The sequence below is a fragment of the Gasterosteus aculeatus genome, chromosome 6 (assembly GCF_964276395.1).
Source record: "Gasterosteus aculeatus chromosome 6, fGasAcu3.hap1.1, whole genome shotgun sequence".
Taxonomy (NCBI): domain Eukaryota; kingdom Metazoa; phylum Chordata; class Actinopteri; order Perciformes; family Gasterosteidae; genus Gasterosteus; species Gasterosteus aculeatus.
This window is the reverse complement of record NC_135693.1, coordinates 16,303,690-16,320,748: the sequence shown is the minus strand read 5'-3', so window position 1 is coordinate 16,320,748 and position 17,059 is coordinate 16,303,690. Positions and strand designations below refer to the sequence as shown.

The following is a 17,059-nucleotide window of genomic DNA, read 5'->3' as shown; positions in this document are numbered from 1 at the left end:
CACTTTTTATACATTGGCTTTGTCAACCAGTTCAACATGATTTATTATATATATTATATAAACCATTACAGAAAATCTACAACCATCTGGAAGGTGACAATGTGTTTGGATTTTGATATAGTGAGGTTTTAAATTAACAATTTACTTGAATATTTCTTCTGTAAAATATTGATGAATAAAATAATATTGTTCATTTTTATCAATTCAAAAAGAAAAAAGTTCATAGTCCCAAATGTCTTGAAGAAAATCTATTTATTTGTATTCAATCACAACCCTTTGACTTCAAAGTGTAACATTCATTACCCATTAACTAGTGAAGCAGAGATCAATTTATATACACCGAACAGAAAAACTCACTCTATGAGGTCATGTCCACACTAAAGGCGGTAAATTATAACATTTCACGGAAGTAAATACAGTTTGTGTTTCTTGTGTCAAACCTCAAAACAGTACAAACCACACAACAATTGTACATTCGGATTTCAAAAGTGTTCAGTGTGCCACAAAGAGCCGCTTGAACTTCATTCACATCCAACTTTAAATCAATCTGGATTAGTGTGGACACGGCCTGCGAACGACAACCAATTCAAAGAATTATGTCCGACAGTCCAAACGACACAGTGACATAGATGTGTTGCAATAGAGCCTCCCTGCGTGTTTTTTTGCCGAAGGTAAATTCTCATCAGCGGCACACGACCGTCTCTGGATCCAGCGGAGGCAGCGGAGCGGATGACATCGCTGCCAGTGGTGGTGACGTCGCACCGGACAGCGATGAGGTCACTGTACACATTCACAGTCGGGATGGTATTTATGCCTTAACCCCGCAGATATCAAAGGTATACAACAGACTGCATCGTAGATAAAAATGTAATTAAAACATTAGCAATGGGGACATTTTTTTTGATTTTATGAGACCACTGATAAAAACTGGCTTAATTTACTTTTCTGAGTAGTTACACACAGGGAATACCTCTCATTTGTAAAGGTGGATTGTTTTTCCAACAAAAGAGATGCAAATAACTGGAAGATACTGCATAGCTTCTTTGCTCCTGTACAAAACAGCGGATCACAGTGAAATATGGAGACACTTTACTAGTGATAGGTACAATTTTAGGCTTGAGTGGCGTTTCTTTAATGCCACAGGAAACAGAAAAGAGCTGAATGCATGGAAAAAGACCTGAGTAGAACGACGAATACAGCAGACATATAATGGAAGAAGCAATTGGTCTGAAATGTGCGAATGTTTTTTGCTCTCGAGGTTGTGTGAACATGTGCGACTTTGAAAAATCAGGGTTTTTAACATTGTCTATCAATATAAATTCATGTGTCATGTTCAAGCAGTATCTTTTTCCAATGATTTTAAATGTTGTTGACACATTTTCTGTTAGCCATGGACACTGTACCTTCTAACAGGACTTTGATAGCAGCAAGAAAACCGTAGCTTTACCTCTCCTGCTTCAAAGGCGTAATCGGAGAAGTGACGTATACAAACAAGTAAAATACAGTTCACACAAAAACTCAATCAATAGCAAATAAACACAGCATTAAATATCAATATAGACTTTGCGCACATTCAAAAGTGAATGTAGCCCTTGATAGACTTTGATAATGTGCTCACGGAGCCAGTGGACATTGGCACACCAGCTGGACTGGCAGCAGATTGTCTGAAACAAGTGGACGTAAGGGGTAAGAGGCCGTTGATATGTCTGTATTACACGAAACAGCAAGAAGAGAAAATGGAGGAAATCCTGCTGTGTGCAGCACTTCATGCATCTCCCTGTTCCAAAGCATTGGGGTCAGTAGTCGACACATGTAAGAAGAAGGAGTCTCTCTCTCTCTCTCTCTCTCTCTCTTCGGACACACCCGCACTTCCCCAAGGAGGGTTTGGATTAAGAGAGTTTAGCAGCTGCCATTGGGTCTGATTGTTTTAAGAGCGAAACGTGCGCAAAAAGAGATTGAGCTCGAGTTGACCAGACCTACTCGGCCATTACCGCGGATCAGTGGCACTTTAAAACAAATTAAACCAGCTACCAGTAAAGCAGTAGTTTGAGTAGATGTCGGGGGGAACTGTAGGGTCTGAAGTACAATTCATACCAATTGTGTTACCAACAGAGCTGTGTGAAATGCGTCGCTCGGGCGTACTGTGCTTAACTGCAGCTCCAGGGCAGCAACAATTGCTCTTTGGTCTGAACGTGCCTTAATATGTTAATGTTCTATTGAAGGAAATGCACAAAAGAAGTTCTTAATACTGACCTCTGACTGGGATGAATGAGTTGTATTAGTAGAAATTAGAGCGGCGGTAGAAGGGAACGGAGAGAAATAAAGGAAACACAAAGGAAACTGTGAGCTGCCCGACAGTCTGCGCTGGTTAATGAATTAGCGCTGGCCTCCACGCTGAGGCCAGAAGCACAGTGGCATGGGCGCATAGTGACAGGTTCAAGGGGGTGAACGGACACTTACAGAAGGACTGACGGAGGAAATGTCCCTGCGGCTGACTGAAAAGCGGCTGGTTTGTTGGCTGGAATGATGTCTGGATCACTGGCTACTTAATTACCACGACAGGCATCCGAATGGACTTATTTCAACAGGTTATTTGACCAGTGGGTCAGATGAGCGGTTGGCACTTGGATTGGTACGTCCTTGGACGGCTGATCAACTGCAGGCGGACCGATTAAAGGGCTGACGGACCGAGTGACTATTGGAGTCATTTGGCACACAGCAGATGGTTGGAACTAACTCGGCCACAGTCAACGCACCCCCACAGCTTTGGAAAAGAGCTTCTCCTTCAACACATCAAAAGTGCAAAACATGCACGCTCGAATGCATCTGCCAATGAATCCCCCCAGTGGTCCCTGTATCAATATGAAAAATACCTCAAATGTGTCCACAACTTGTTTTGCTCTGTGTGACTTAACACGTTGGACCGACGTAACCCTGTATTCTGTATTCTGACCCTGCTCACTCCGGTTTACATTGTCTACATGACCCTGTACAGCTCAAATGTCCAAAGGTATGTGGGGGGGGGGGGGGTTACTGAGTGTGGCTGACAGGTTGAGGTCCTTTGGTCAAGGTGATGAGGAGAGGATAGTGGATGTTCTCATCGTATGCGTCTTTTCCCTCGGTCTGCATCTGAGAAACACACAACATGAGAAGCATTAACTAAGCCAATCAAATCAGTCACCCAAAAGCTACGAAGGTATTGCTTTTATTAAATCTAATTTACATTGTTCTCTTAATTTGAAAACCTGTCAAGATTATTATATATATATATGCCTTATTAAATAGCTGATTAATGTTCTGTAAATTAATGAAATAACTGTTAAAGCTCACGTCCGCACACGCACACACACACACACACACACACACACACACACACACACACACACACACACTCACACACAGCTTGGTGGATGCCCGTGTGCCCTTCTAAGCAGCCTTGGCAGTTCGGGTATGCACTTGCTAATTAGCTCGCCCAGCGTCTGGCCAAATTATCAGAAACTTACGAAAGTGAGTTCAGTGGGTCTGCCCTGTGTGAGTTGTGTGTTTGTGTTTGTGTGCTAAGACCAGCAGTGAGCACAACTGTGTGAAAAGGTTTTTTCACAACAAACAGGCCCCGTATGAACTCCGGTCAGCAGCATGTGAGTGATGTGCGAGTGACAGGGCAGCCGACGCAAACCTGCTTACGCAAACTCAACTGCTGTCGTTGTGCTCAAAAGTCGCCTGTTTCAATGCGCTTTGTCACTAAAAGATGGACGTCTGCTGAGCGCTCTAACGAAAGTCAGCTCAGAGGTGGAGCTGAATCGAGGAGGTCTCCCGCTTTATTCTGCTCTATTAAGACACTATGACACCTTGAGGAGAAAGTTACACACAGTCATGAGTGCGTGTGTGTCTGTGCAGGTGCATAGAGGGGGGGGGGCAGGGGGGCGGTGGGTGCTCGGGCCGACGTTAGCGCTGCGTGATTAAACCCAATCCCCTATTCATTTCAATGACACCGCTGCCTCCACACAGCGGGGCGCCGACCAGACAGCGGCGTCCAGAAAGTCAAGTTTCATCCCAGGAGCACGTTTGAAAAGAACAGGTGTAGAAGTAACAAATATTTAAATTACGACTCAATATATGTTACATTATTTTATAATATATATATACACAGAGAAAGTTTACGTCAACCGGCAAAACCTTCCAGGTAAATCATTTATTAACTTCGCTTAATTATTGATTTATTATCCATACAAATGTGCATGTGTTAAACCAAAGCAAGTATGGGACCTTGGAGAGGGGAGGGGGGGGTGAGGGGGGCTACCTGACACACCTCACCAGCGTCTCTCACCATAGCGCCTTTTTTTTTCTCCAACAAACTTCTCCCTTTTCCTGCTGAATACGAACAATGCTTCAGGTCTGCCTTACCCCTCTTTCCCTCGGTCACCCCCACCTCACCCCCCCGCCCCCCAAACACCCTTCATGTGCGTTATCTTCCTGTGGCCATCCCTCCAGGCACCGGCCGGTGGTTGAACCTCTGACCCCCCGAGAGAGAAAGAGCGACAGAGGAGGGGGGGGGGCAGACGGCCCAGGGGTGGCTGGGCGTGGAGGGGCAGCTGCCTGCCCCCCGCGCTAAGCCCGCTACGAGGACCACGGCCAGCATTCACATTCAAATCCTACCAGGCGGAAGGAGCAAGGAAGCGATAGATGGAGGGTTAGAGCGGGAGGGGGGAGGGGAGGGGGGGGGCTTTAACGCGGCGAGGGCTAAGAGCTCGCAGAGGTGAAAAGTTTAACAAGCAAAGCTGTTCCTCCTGATCGCAGGCTACCTAATCAGCTTCATGGGTGGCTGGCTAAATCGGCTCTCAACGCAACCCCCCCCCCCCCCTCCTTCCCCCCCCAGACCCAACAATCGTTTCTCTTTTTTTTTTTTCCTCTTCAAGGTGCAAGTCATTAATTGTACAGCCACTTTTGCCACAGCTCCCGTCTCCCCGTCTCCTGCTCTCATTTCCTCTCTTATTCTCGCCCTGCATGTATGGACCGGAGAGAAAGTGAACAAGGTGGAAAGAGACAGAGAGACAGAGAGAGGGAGGGAGGCGGGGGCTTTGGGACTAGGGAGGGATGGATGAACCGGATGTCGGGGGTCTCTCTCGGCAGGATTAGGAAACAGAGAATGAGGGATTGGGTGGATGGAGAGACGAGTAGAAGAAGGGATAGAACGACAGGCTTGAATAAATAGAGAAGTGGGTCGTGATGTAGGAAATGGGAAGATAGAGGGGAGCCGAGGGAGGGAGAGTGGAGAAGGGTGGAGGAAGATATGGGGGGAGGGAGGAGCGGGCAGGCAGCTGAGGGGGGGGGGCGAGAGGAAAAGAATGAAAGAGGGCAACAGAACGGAGGAGGCAGGGAAATGAGTGTGAGTGCATCGACACAGTGGGGATACTCTTTATGCATGTGAGGGAGACGCGGATGTGCACACGTGAACACACATCCGTGTGCGTGTGCGTGCGAGAGAAATTAAAATTCATGACTCTCTCTTCACAACCATTTGAGTAACAAGATTAAGATGGCGGGTTAGGAAATAGCGCTGGCATTATCAGGCTGCTTGCAGTCCCTCCAGCTGCTTGCCTCTCTATTCCACAACAGTGGGGATAAGAGGATAACGCGCCAGCCCTGTCTGCCCGTCCCGGCACACGCCTCACGCACACGCACACCGGGCCTGCCTGCGGTCCCCGCAGTGCGTCTGTGTCAGAGGGTGAAAGCGTGTGCGTGTTTGGAGAGGAGCGAGTCGGGGGTCTGGAGATGTTTTCTAAAAGAACTGCTAAACATTTTTTTTTTTGAAAACACACTCCCCGCTTTCTGTTTTCCCTCCACATAAAGACACATTAAGATCAGGCAGCATATGACAAACAAAATCAGATACCGGGTTGGCGTCCGTTTAACGGCGGCGGTGCGCGGCGGGGGGAGCTCGTGATTAGCGGCGGAAGCATGAAAAGAAGTAAAAGTCACACTCGTTTGGTTTGGGTTTAGATCGGAGGCGGCTGCAGAGCTCGACACCAGGAGCTGTAAGTCAATCTTAGCATTTTGCAGGTCTTAGTAGTGTCGAGGATTCCATTCGCCCAATGCTAATGATCACACATGCACCGTTCCACTCGCCGTAGCTAATGCTGTTAGCATCGTCACCACATAACACAGCATAACACAATTGATTGATTGAACATTCTTGATAGCTTTACGCTCTAGTTTCTATACATTTGCCATGTTATGTTAAACTGATGGCAAGAACTATCAGTAACTGCACAGCAGAATAGGAATCATTTTGATAATGTATATTGAATATTGTCAATATATATTATTGAATATATAACATGTGGACGTCTCAATTACAGTCGGCCTCCTACGCTTGTTCTTAGCGGAGACGACTTTGATTTCATTCAGCAATAATAAAAGAAAATCCAAAGCTCTGATATGCATTTTCCCCGTGTTCAAGCTCCCCAACTGAAGGGATATATAGTTTAAGAAAGCTAATCTGTAGTGCAAATGAGTAGCAGCTGCTAGTTTGTGTGTGTGTGCGTGTGTGTGTGTGTGTGTGCACGTTGGTAGTGTATGTTTCACTGTGATATCATCGTGTGGTGTGTGTGTGTGTGTGTGAGTGTTGTCTAGCCAATATGCTTTCTGAGGGATGTCTGGTCTGTGCGGGATTGTGATATAGCTCGTTTCTTAGCTGACTGCACAGTGTGTGTGTGTGTGTGTGTGTGTGTGTGTAGAATGGTCAGTCAGGCACACACACACACACACACAGAAAGCCACACAGGGCTCGTTCAGAGTGTTCATCAGAAGATAAGCAGAGGAGACTTAATCACCTTCAGATGTGAGGGGGGCACTTCAACTTGTCCTCATATCCACACGCTGCACCTGACCCCACTGTGTGTGTGTGTGTGTGTGTGTGTGTGTGTGTGTGTGTGTGTGTGTGTGTGTGTGTGTCAGGCAGATGGAAGTGTGTATTTCACATATGAGCTGAATGGTCTGACATTCCCTTTGCATGCTGAAGAAAGGAAAGAAAGACCAGAATAATTTCATAGTGGGTTGTTCCTTTTTTTGTGTATCACACATGAATTTTAGTCTGAATTTCACTGTTCACATTCTGTTCTTAAGCAGCTTTTAACACTAAAACACATCTGACACGTCTTCCCCGAGCGGTTGAATCCTGTAACAGCTGCGTTCTGTGGCCTTGAGGCCAAATCAATTCTCCCCGCAGCTTTTTCAAACATATTTGTGGTTCTTTTAAATTTATGACAACAGCAGCATTCACTTTTATTTCTCCCTCTTTACCTTTATTCTTTTCATTTTGTGTTCTTTTACTGAAACAACTTCCTGTGCAGTTCCCACTTCACCTGAGGCCCAAACCACCTTAAGACTTTTCAGTTGAATATAATTTACAGGTGTTCATCCATTCTTCAGTTTACAAAAATCTTTAGTGTTTTTTGGAGAGATTCTCTCAACGTTTTTTTCCAGTCTTGGAAAATGAATTACTGAATGCGTAATTTAATCTCATTGTGGATTTATTTTCAATATTGTTCCAAAACCGCAATCTTTCCCTGACCTAAACTGAATGCCTTCACCGGAAAAAATGAGTTAATTGTTTCTATGGGCGTATATTGCAGAGAAAACAATTGACGTCTGCTGTGGTATTTCAACAATCTCTTATTGTTATGTTGAGAAAAAGTTATAACCTGGTCGGCGTTACGATTCCAGCAAAATGTGTTTAAAGTAGTTCTATTTTAACATGAGAAACCCATATTGGTCGCCCCCCCGACCCTCACAGTACCGGCTGGTGGTGTCCATTGGAACTTGACCTCAGCCTACCTTGAACTTGTAAATGTGACCTTTGAACGGTCCAAAGTCCCTCCGATCTTACACGTGTAAGTGAGTTCAGCCTTAAATCCAGCGCTTGGCTAATAGTCACCAGCAAGAAGGAGACGAGTGAGCTTTTTCAATGCCGAGCTGCAGCCACTTTAACAGGCACTTTAATGGCCGGTCTGTCCAATTGCCCCACCAGTAGTAAGGGAGCGTGTGCACCAATTTAGCCCACTCCTCGCTGTCCTGTTCTTCTGTAGCTGTGTACGTAATGGAGTTAACAGCTGGACTCCACTTCTTTAAACACTGCCTACTTGTGAGCTTTCTGTCACTTCTCTTTGTCCCTCCTCCCTCCTTCCCTTCCTCACTCCTTCCCCATCTTCCTCACGGCGCCGCGTTAAGGCCGCTGGTTTTCGGCCCTGTTGAGTCTCACAAAGTGCCTCTGAAACGTCAAACCACAGGTCGCAAAAAAGACCCGGATGAAGAAGAAAAAGTGGGGGGCTCCCAGTCAAGGGAGGAGCAAAGAGGGGAATCACTGGTGGAGCCGAGAGGGCCGGAGCGGCACAGTCCCTTTAACTTCCCCCAAACATTTTCTCACAGCTGCCGCCTTTGTTTAAACACGAGGAAAGGAGACACCCGGGAGCACGAAGTCATCATGGAACGTGTCGTTTGGCGGGCAGTCGCTACGTTCTCACCTTCAGGTGAACATCCCAGACCTGAGCGTCGTACTGCTGGTGTTGAGAGGCACAGAGTCCGGCCTGCTGGGCCAGTTGACAAAACAGTCTCAGCGTTTCCCCCCGCAGTGGGGCAAACACCACCGCCATGCCCTGCGTGGAAAGCAAGATCAGGGTGAGTGGCATCGAGCGCGCATTCCTCACATCGCATCGTTGGTTGTTTAGCTTTGCACACGCGTGGCGTCTGAAAGTGTCCGTGTGTATGCGAGACAGACAGGTTTGTATGTGCACATTCATCACAGACGCCCCGCAAATACTGAGAGGATTACCAGCGGGTTCAAAGAGCCTTTGAAATCCCTCAGCTTTCAGTTGTATTTCATGTTGATTATGTTATTAGTGTTTTAAATAAATTAACCAAATACACACATACAGCGAGCAGATGATCTTTCATCTGTATATCCGGTTGCATCCCCCCAGTATGAGAACACAGCAAACAAAATAGCAAACAAACAGCTCCTCCCAGATAATCAGCTGATTAAGGGGATCCAGCCCACCGGATGGACCACCTTTGTCGGAAACAACAAATTAGTCCCATTAGATAGGAGAATAAATTGCTTTGTTAATTGCTTAATCAGCTTAGCAAATTATTAAACATTTGGAAGAGCTGGTCGTGGCGGCGGCGGTCTGACGGCCGACACTCAAATGGTATTAGCCCCCGAATTATCTCTCCTGGATTAAAGGGAGGGAGACTTAACACACAGATGTACAACAATGGCCAGATGTCACGTCCGACATTCGAAAAACAGCAGCTTCTGCATTCCGCTGCAACCGAGACGCACATCCCCGCTGTGCAGACGTCCCCGTGTGAAATGTCAGCTGAGGGGACGCGTGCCGCTGTGCCACCACCCACAAGGAACATCAATCATACAGCCCTGGTCATCTCTTCTGGAAGATCTAATGCTTCACGTGCACAGGTTTTAGTCTAATGGAAAGAGTTCACGGCACATTCTGTGCATCAGTGTTTATCAAACCTCCTTCTAATTGCAGTTTGTAACCGACACTTTAATGACATTATAACCGGCGTGCTTCTGTTTCGCTCTCTATAAAAAACATCAAATACATTTAAGATCATTTTCTACAAGAGAATCGCATCATTTGCTCCTCACTCCTCCCGGTCCATATTCCCCCCTTTTCCCACCCATCTCTCTCCTCCCTCCTCCAGGACTCATTTTACCTCTTTTTCATAAACAGATATTCTGGCCTCCGTACTTAAAACGCAGCCCCTCCTCCCTCAGATGAATGGAAACCTCAACCCGATCTCTTCCAGCCGTTTCTTTCCCCCCCATTTGCTTTGGCTGTCACAGCGTGGGGTCTTATCGTGAGGCCAAAAGGGAGAAGTTCCCTCAGATTCATGATTAAGGGAAGGCAGCGGAGAGAGAGACGGAGATCAGAGCGATGCATTCAAGTTGCTCATAATAAGCATTAAAGCGTTACATGATATTAATCCTCTCGGACTATTAGTGTGTATAGGGTTTTGGGCCAGGCCTAATTATGATTGAGAAGAGTGGGGCAGGATTTAGAGGAAGGCGATAAACAATATATATATATATATATATATATATATATATATATATATATATATATATATATATATATAGTTAACACACACACACACACACACACACACACACTTACATTGGGTCGCAGTAATCTCCTTATAGCATCGACCAGGCTGGCTCTGTACTGGTCGAGAAACAAACTGGGAGGGAGAGGGAGAGACAGGTTAGCGTGCATTCTCATGATAGCGGCTCCAGATAAAGCAGCAGGCTATTTGTTTTCTTTGGTTCACAAATAAATCCACCAACAGGAGAAAAACAATTTGCATGAGTAAGACGCTCTTCCTCTTTTTGTCTACGTGTTCGCCTCAGTCTGTAGTCTCATCAGAAAATCCAACGGGCGCAGATAGCATCGCCTGCAGCAAACACACACACGAGTGTGCGTGCAGACATACTAACTGTTATGGGGCACTTCAAAGTAGCGCAACGGCCCTTTGAATTTGTGGAATTAATACCTGGAGTGTGCACTCTGAAGTTAATAAGGAGATATAAGTAGGAAAACAACAAACAAAGGAAAAATAAGTAAATAATGAATGAATAATTAACTGGCTCCATTGTACTTTAACATGTGTAACTGTGTCCATTTGAAATTAAGCATTTGTGCTTGCATGTTTGCTTTTTATGTGAAATTAAACAAAGAAAAATATAACCAAAGATTAATTTAGTTAGTTTCAAAACTAAATTTCAGTGTACAACAGAGCTTTGTGAGTTATATGTGGTGAAATCCTTTTTATATGCTCACTAATGTGTCGGGGACATTGTGATAATCAGCCCATTGTAACTTGTTCAAACCCAGATTTAATATTTGGTACCTTAATAAGGTTATTTCCTTATTCGCACAAAATTCACTTTTCGTTCATTTTAGCTAATAGAGTTTTAGCTGGTATGTAGATGAACACACACACACACACACACACACACACACACACACACACACACACACACACACACACACACACACACCGGCCCAAATCGCCCAAAGTAAATAAACAAAGTAACACCTGTCTTGATTTCCACAAGGACAAATTCCAATCCATTATGCAAGTAAGTAGAGCGGCGTGCGCGCGTGTGCACCTATTATCACAGATGAGAGTGGAGTAATTTGACTAAAAACGGAACAATACAGAGCAGATTTGACATAATCCCGCACATCCGTCCAACTGGCCAGCGGAGCGACAATCTGGATGTAGATTTCCAATCACGGCCTCTGACCCGTCCTCGCGCGGAACCACTCCGATCCCAGCGAGGACTGAGAGGTGTGCGTCACACAAAGGAAAGGGACTTACCAACACGGGCTCTGCCTGCACCAGGATGTGGGCACGTCTGCGGGAGGTTTGTTATTCTTCTAAGGTTAGACCGAGGCGCAGGAGTTTATTTGTGTTGAAAGGTGAGAGGTTTGTGTTTGGTTTATTTTGCCACCGATATGAGTTCACGGGAAAAGTGAGTGGGGAGGAAAAATAGGAAGTGCGCTACCTTGGGTGGAGGCAACGGCTGGAACGGACACGCACAGCGAGGGCAACGCGAGGACATCGTGTCACAAAGAGGGCGAACGATAAAACAGCCGCGGCCATTAAAGATCTTCAACGTTACGCACAGTGATGATAGAAAACAAACATCCGCGTTAGTCGTGTAGGAAGAGTTTAAGATTATTATCACGGGGCAAGAATCTAACAGGGGGAACAAACGTTAGGGAAGACAGAGGACGTGGGACAAATACTAGCAGGACAACAAAGAATGGAATGTGAAAGATTCTTTAAGAATAATCAGGAGAAAAATCTGCTACAAAGCCCGGTCACATTAGGTCACATGTCGATTGGCCTATTGATCATGTGATCACATCGGCCCATCTAATTATTACTACTCACCTTTATTGTTTTGGACCATGTTTATGGATATGGATGTGTTATATGTGGGTAAATAACAGGCCACGTGACAGCTGATGAGTTCTGTCTAAATAAGTGTTCCCGGACGCGGTGCCTCTGCAGATCTCTGCATGGACCCGAATGACGCCGAGTTTGTTACTGTGTTTAAAAAACACATCACACACTTTTGGTCCGGACGGGTTTTTCGGGGTTGTTTTCATTCAATCACACAATGCTGCAGAGGCTGTTGTAAGAGGCGTAGCAGACGTCTTCACTTGAATGCACCTTTCTAGTTTTAATTTGTCACCGAGGTGACGGATTGGAATTTTGAAGTGACATTTGGGGATCTCTTCGGGTTGCGTCAGGTGCATGTAGTAACTCGGAGACTATTTCACGGGTTGGTTGGAAGTCACAGTGTAACAACCTCACATGGAGTGGAGTCCCCTTTAAGGGGGCTTCTGATGGCCCCAGACTGTCAGAGACCTATTGTCTCACGCTGCCCCCGCCGACCCCCCCCCCCCCTGCAGAATTCCAGTCAAAATTGACTGGAGGTCAAAGTGTGAGGGCGAGGGCGTCGCTGCTATATTTGTCTGCTTACACACATATTTGAACATACAGGATGTTGTCAAGGCTGCAGGGGCGAGCCCATGGAAACACATGACTTCATCTTTTAAGCATTATTATTATTCCCGTGTGAAATTAAGGGTTCATGCATTTTGTTTGGTTCTTTATATACATGCATTACCAGACATTTTAAATATTACTGCCTCACAATGTGTTTTAGGTTAGGCAAACGTTAATCATATGTTAGTTCACTTCAGGAATCGGTTGTCCAAACAAAAACATGCCAGGGTTTTATGAAAATCAGCTCTGAATCGTTATAACCAACTTCCTTTTAAATGTCAACCTTGCAGCTATTAGTCAGAAAGTTAAAACCCTTTCATGATTCCAGTTTTCTGTGAATTCTTTGACACTAGTGTTGCATTACAGAAAAAAATAAATAAATCAAGCTTTACCCGAACTCATATTAATTTAAACTACTTCATGCAATCATTTGTTTGACAGCAATGTATTGACTTACTTAGTATTAGCAATGGGATATCGACTTACAGAATCCAATGATTAACCTTGACTTAAGATCTTCCAGCATTGACGTTCTGATCAATAATGCAGATGAAAGAAAATTATAGCAGAACCGGGTGAGGCTGCTTTTGCATGATAAATTAAACATAAATGTTAAAAAATATATATGTTTCTTGATTGATCGTCTCATTGTCGCCACAAATAGTGCCATTACACATTTCTGAGCTGTTGTGCCAAGTCATCGCATGACGGTTTTAGCGGCGATGTGTTGCTGTTTGTTCCTGTGATATTCCATCCGGCTAACTGACAGTCGGCTCTGAAGAGAGCCACAAAAAAGGTGTCCATCAAAATTTCTCATGTGGATTTATGCAAATGACATAGATACAGTGCATAAAATAGATCAAATGCACACACGCACAAACTAACACACACATAAACAGGGCGTTATCTCAGAGCCCACACATGGACAGCTTTTGGAGGAAGCAGACATGCCAACAACACAGCCAAGGATCCTCTGCCACACACATGCCCACTGCAGGAATCTCTCTCTCTCTCTCACACACACACACACACACACACACACACACACACACGCACACACACAGCTACTGTTTGTCCGTCTCTCTGAATCATTTGGATTATGAATGCAATGGATTCTCAATGTACTAGTTTAAGTTTGAAATCAACCCCTTTACCCTCATTTGACATCATAGTCCAGGGGTGTATTAGTGTCAAAGGTCACTGCTGAACACAACGATTCCCCTAAATGCCCACCCTCAGAGTTTATGCTCAAGAGGTTTCAAGTTCCCACAGCACAGATTTCAGTTGAATACTTGATCAGGTTTGGCTCTAAAAATGGATTTCATGTCCCAAAATCCTGTTCCGACAAAAAAAAAAAAGATGTGAAACTGCTCTCCTTCAGCAGATGAATGTGACAGCGGCCCTGTGGTGTCAAACCGTGCACAGTGAAGGTCAAACGAGTGAAGTGAAGACCCCGTTTCTGCACTTCTTTGATTTCTGTTTTAGCCTCATTCTCTTGATCGTCCACTTGTTTCTGTCCTTATCTTAGTTGTAGCCTCCTTCACAGCACTGCTGCATTCTCCATGACTCCTTTGGGAGGTTAATGTGTCTTAACTCTATCTGCAAGGGGTTAGTGCAGAGAGCAGGAAGAACAAGGAGTCTATTTTAATAGTAAAATATTTACAGAAAGTGGGTGACTTTCTGTACCACTCAAGATTCAACAGCTCTTCTTCTGCATAATACCCTTCAAGGATAGGCAGGATATACCAGGACCGCTGGCACACAATGCTCCATCAAACCCTTCTCCTTTCCTTGCCCCCCTCTGCTCCTCTCGCTTCTCTGCGGCGCTTCCGCTGCTGCCGGAGGGAGCTATAATTAATCGAGAGTGGAAGCCGCGTTGTTGACCTTTTCGCAGGTGATCATCGCCACCGTGCGCCCAGTAATCGGTCAACCGTGACTCTTCAACCATCACCACGGCAATTATCACACTGTCACTCACTCACTCACTCACACGCGCGGAGAGAAAAAATAAAAAAGCATCTCGCAGAACACCCACGGCACAGAGCCGTGGCACAGAAGAACCAGCAATATCCAAGAGATTCAAATGCAATTTACTCAGTCCTCACACTGCCTGCTTGTGACGGTCGCACGGCCGTGTGCGCACACACTAGTGCGCTGTAAAACATCCTCTATTAGCTGCCGGTTCTCTTTCTCTCTGTGGGTGCTGTACCTGACTATTACCTGTAATGACCGTGACATTACAATAATGATAACGCCGTTTGCTAATGCTGCACTTAGCAGACATGCACACACTTGTGCAGATAGACACACACACACACACACACACTGTCCACAGGATACATTTGTTCTATGTTTGTGAAGCTAGAAAATTGTCAAGTACTTTCTCTTCAACCAACAGCATGACGATCTTCTCATTGTATGCATGTGTGTGTGTGTGTGTGTGTGTGTGTGTGTGTGTGTGTGTCGTTGTGCAGGCGTGATGGTTAACGGATGTTCATGCTAGAAGCTTGTCAGGGTGCATCTCATCTCTCCCTGGTGCAGCTGTTTTTTGAACTGCCTCACTGAGTTCCACCAGGAAGGTTCCTCAACGTGTTGCTTTCATGGTCCCACAACAACGGGAAAGGTCAGCGGTGCTTCTCTCCCGCCAGAACTCTCACACGTCGTTCCTCTTCATGATCCAAGTGAACTTCTCCCACACCTGCGCACCTATCTGTCCTCTGATGTTAGGGGCTGCTCTACAGACTACCCCTTTTATTTAACATTACAGATGTGCATGTATCTTTGCATCAACGAGGTATCACAATCCACCCGCATTGGTTGATTTGCGACAAAGAAAAGTAGGGAATCACAGAGGAATGCAAACTCTCCTAAGGATGTCAGTAAGAAGGGTACACTGAAAACCATGATGCAGTTTACCTCACGGAGTACAATCGAGCGATAAAAAGATGTTATTCTCAATTGGCCACAAGATCTACATTTCAATGAACGGTCGGCTAATTGTTGTGTTTATGTTGCTCCATCTCTCCATTTCCATCTCCATTTCCACTCCTCCCTCCACCCGCCCTCAACTCTTTCTTCATCTTACTGTGTCTCCTTCCTTGTCAAGGCGCAATTATTTGCAATTTGCCTAAGTCATCCATTTGCTGGGACACCAAGCATGAAAACGAGGCAATTTGGTGTAAAATGGAGGCAGACGGGCATCTGAGCTTGTGTGTGTGTGTGTGTGTGTGTGTGTGTAGGGGAGGGAATGGTCCAGGCGCTAGTGGGGGGCCATGCAAGAACTGTCACTCAAAAGTGAAAATGAATGCAATGAACTCCCACACTGAGATAAATCGGTGTGTGTGTGTGTGTGTGTGTGTGTGTGTGTGTGAGAGAGAGAACCTACCAGTCTGCACACATGACAATGTCGAAGTGACCCTCCAGTGCCGAAATGTCTGAATCAGAGTCCCACCTCAGCACCCTGTGAGCACACGCAGAAAGCACAAACCAGGGTTTAGTGTCGCAGGCCGAGGGTTGCTGATGCTGCACAGCGAGCAAACAGCAGATTGTGTTTGGCCGCTTCCGTTCCCCCTTTTCAACACTTTGAGTCGCCTCACACCCGCTGTTCTTCTGCCTCACTGGAGACTTGGAGAAAGTACCAATGTGAAAACACACAGAGAGAAACACGTTTACATGAATAAATGTTGCTGTCCTCTCCTCCCTTTTCTGGTCTCACATTTAAAATGGAAATATAACAATTAGGATTACAAAAGAAGCACAACCGTACATGCACTATAACAAAATAGAATGACTCCACATATGTACATATGTATATCTAAATGTGCGAAGGAATGTGCATTCGTGAATCGACTTAAACAACTCTTTGAAGGAGCGCCGCCGACGTGCAGCTCCTGCGAAGGCGATGGAGTCTTTGATGAAGTCTTTCAGCCAATAACACACCACATATTATGCAGTTGCTCCGCTGGGCAGTGAGTCAAATTGCTGCCATTAGCGCACGGCGCGCTGCTCTGTTTCTTAACGGTCAGACGGTTGTGTGTATTTCGTTAGTGTCCTTCTCAGTTACTGGTCACTGACAAACGGCCACTTGGTGTTTGGTGTTCAGTGCTAAACTTCTTGTAGTAGATTACATGTGGCTAAAGTGGTTTTCTTGGGATATAATTAGATTTTTCCAGTTAGTGTCCTCCTCTCTTTTTCCACCATTTTCCTTCTCTCTCTCTCTCAGACTGTCAGGCAGAGTGGGGGATTATTAATTAGGCATTATTAACACCCAGTAAACAAAACATTAGGCTAGAAACACAATCTCAATTCACGGCAGGAGGTCCCTATGCGCGCACACACACACACACACACACACATCACGCGAATACCCTCCCTCTAACCCCCCCCTTGTCCAATCGCATTTCGGCCTTCGCCCCCTCTCGCGGTGCGGCAGTGACAGCAGGCATAATCTGAAAAG

The 17,059-nt window shown here is 45.5% G+C and overlaps 1 protein-coding gene across 1 annotated transcript in view; it reads right to left on the bottom strand.

The window, feature by feature from the left end:
* Positions 1-233: 233 nt before the first annotated feature.
* camkmt (calmodulin-lysine N-methyltransferase) overlaps positions 234-17,059 on the bottom strand; it is a 73,655-nt gene continuing 56,829 nt past the window's right edge. Inside the window, exons 8-11 of the mRNA XM_040178247.2 lie at positions 15,989-16,063; positions 10,197-10,260; positions 8,523-8,654; positions 234-3,129 (exon numbers count right to left, since the gene is read on the bottom strand). Of these exons, the coding sequence (XP_040034181.1) occupies positions 3,031-3,129; positions 8,523-8,654; positions 10,197-10,260; positions 15,989-16,063 (370 nt within the window). The 3' untranslated portion in view covers positions 234-3,030. The remainder of the gene's footprint in view (positions 3,130-8,522; positions 8,655-10,196; positions 10,261-15,988; positions 16,064-17,059) is intronic.